This window comes from Pteropus vampyrus, unplaced genomic scaffold (assembly GCF_000151845.1).
Source record: "Pteropus vampyrus isolate Shadow unplaced genomic scaffold, Pvam_2.0 Scaffold12, whole genome shotgun sequence".
Taxonomy (NCBI): domain Eukaryota; kingdom Metazoa; phylum Chordata; class Mammalia; order Chiroptera; family Pteropodidae; genus Pteropus; species Pteropus vampyrus.
The window spans coordinates 2,355,853-2,358,292 of NW_011888793.1; the positions used below are offsets into that span (position 1 = coordinate 2,355,853).

The following is a 2,440-nucleotide window of genomic DNA, read 5'->3' on the forward strand; positions in this document are numbered from 1 at the left end:
AGGGAAGAGTCACAACCTGCACTCCACCTTAACTGCTCTTGTCAAGGCCTCAGTGACTGCCACATGGCCAAGCCACTGCAGTGTTCTGTGCTCATCTTATTGATTACAGACTAGAGCCAGGGGAGTGTCTTAGGTTCAATTTATTCTCTGTTAACCTTATCGGTGTTTACCAACATGTGGGATTCACCACAATATCCCCAGCAACCAGCACAGCAGAGACTTAATAAATACGGTTGGTTGAATGAACTCCTCAACTCTGAATGAAACAGGATGTGAAAGGAAAGGGAGCTCATGCAATGATGGCGATGTCCAAAAAAAGAGAATGCTTCTGGGGCAGAAATTTAAAAAATGGCTTTCAACTTCCAGACATCTTTATCATTTCCATTTCATATAATAAAAGAAAAATGTTTCGTATAACTCTGTATATTCAAGTTGCTTTATAAAGAAAGAATGAACTTCATGGTTTTTGTTGCTGAGTTAGTTTAGTTTGCTTATAAACCAACTTCTACCTCAATTGGGTAGACGATGGTGAATAAGAACATTCTCATTTTTCAAAGGAAAAAACCAAGTGTAATTTAAAATGTTTACACAAGCCAAACAAGACCCTAACCGTGGCTGTCTCATTCCAAATCCTCTCTCCTATCAATTTAGACGGTGCTTGCTTGTGAGAAATAAAATAATAATACATCTACCTCAACTTGACTTTGAGACCAGGATTTGATTCTTCTGAAGGACATTTAGCCCACAGGTATTAGTGAAACACAGCGAAGCCGAGGCCTGCAATCCCCTGAAAATGTCAAATGACCTGGCTTCTTGGGTGTTTGTCTGACCTGTTTTATAGAAGAAATCCAACCGTGACTGTGACTTTTCACAAAGTTGAACTTGAAGTTCTCCATGCTCTCTGGTTCTGAATCCCATCTGGATGGTGCCAAGAGGATTAGCTCAGCTCCACCCCTCTGGGGAAGGCATTCAGTGTCCTGTTTAGGAAACGTGATGTCAAGCTGAAAGAGGATGATGAGCAAACGGGTGGGGCCATGAGCAGGCCCCGGTGAAATTCATTACATGGGTGTTTTCGAATAAAGCTTGGTTCAAAGTGGTCCAGGACAAGGAGTACCACTGTGGGCTGGGAGCCACTGTTACTTCAGCTGTTTGTTCAGCATTTAATATGTTTATCTTTCTGCTAAATACATTATTGATGATTCATCTCTATTAAACAGCCACGCCGTGTGAGGCCTGGCTCTGCAAATCCAACACACAAAGGCAGGCAGGCCTTCTATTCTCAATGACCTTACATTCTACAAAGTCAAAACAAATGCTTTCTCTTACTTCTCACTTTAGTGAGCAAAGTATCGAGTTCTAAAAGGGGTTAATCATGTGTTCTTTCATCGGGCAAGGAACCATAAAGCGATAAAAGTAAAGGAAGAACTTAAGGTGGTCACCGTGTTTTAATATCACTTAGCATTGCTGCTGCAAATGGAAACAGAAAGTCAATTTACCCAAAAGTACCATCAGCTTCCAAACCATCAATATATCACGGTACACGATTATGTTGTCACCAATGTCAAAGTAATTATGTTAATCAAACAAATATTTGCCTTAAACTTCTAAGCTTTGGGCGGGACGATAAAAAAAAGACCACAAAACTTTGGAAAGCAGAGAAACTCATGAAATGCTGTCTGGCCTTCCACAGAAATTGTTCGAGCCATGACACACGTGATAAACCAAGGAATGGCGATGTACTGGGGAACCTCGCGGTGGAGTGCTATGGAGATCATGGTAATTCCATTTCTGTTTCCACATGGCCCCTGAGCATCTTATCACGGGCACACCTCGTTTTATTTTGCTGCACTTTATTTATTTTATTTTACTTTATTTTTTTACGCCTACAGCACCTGGTCCTCCTAGGTGTTGCCGCACTTTATTGCACGTCACGGATTCTGCATTTTTTACAAATCGAAGATTTGTGGCAACCCTGTGTCAAACAAGTCTATTGGTGCCATTTTTCCAATAGTATTTTCTCACTTGGTGTCACATTTTGGCAATTCTTGCAATATTTCAAACTTTTTCATGATTGCTATATTTGTTATGGTCTCTGTAATCAGTAATCTTCGACGTTACCCTCCACCAGCAAAAAGATTACCATCCCGCTGAAGGCTCAGATAATGGTTAGCATTTTTTAGTAATATTTTTCAATTAAAGTATGTACACCGTTTTTTTAGACGTAATGTTCATGAACGCTTCATAGACAACAGTATAGTCTAAACATAACTTTTATATGCACTGGGAAGCCAAAACATCTGTGTGACTTGCCTTAAGACACTTACTTTATTGTGGTAGTCCGGAACCAAACCCACAGTATCTCTGAGGTATGCCTGTATTGTCTTCCGGTTACCACGTGTAAGTTGCAAGAACTATTGCAATCTTTCTTCACAACCGCTAT

The 2,440-nt window shown here is 40.4% G+C and overlaps 1 protein-coding gene across 1 annotated transcript in view; it reads left to right on the forward strand.

Moving 5' to 3' along the window:
• KCNAB1 (potassium voltage-gated channel subfamily A member regulatory beta subunit 1) overlaps positions 1-2,440 on the forward strand; it is a 355,662-nt gene that overhangs the window by 327,083 nt on the left and 26,139 nt on the right. Inside the window, exon 9 of the mRNA XM_023524026.1 lies at positions 1,691-1,776. Within this exon, the coding sequence (XP_023379794.1) occupies positions 1,691-1,776 (86 nt within the window). The remainder of the gene's footprint in view (positions 1-1,690; positions 1,777-2,440) is intronic.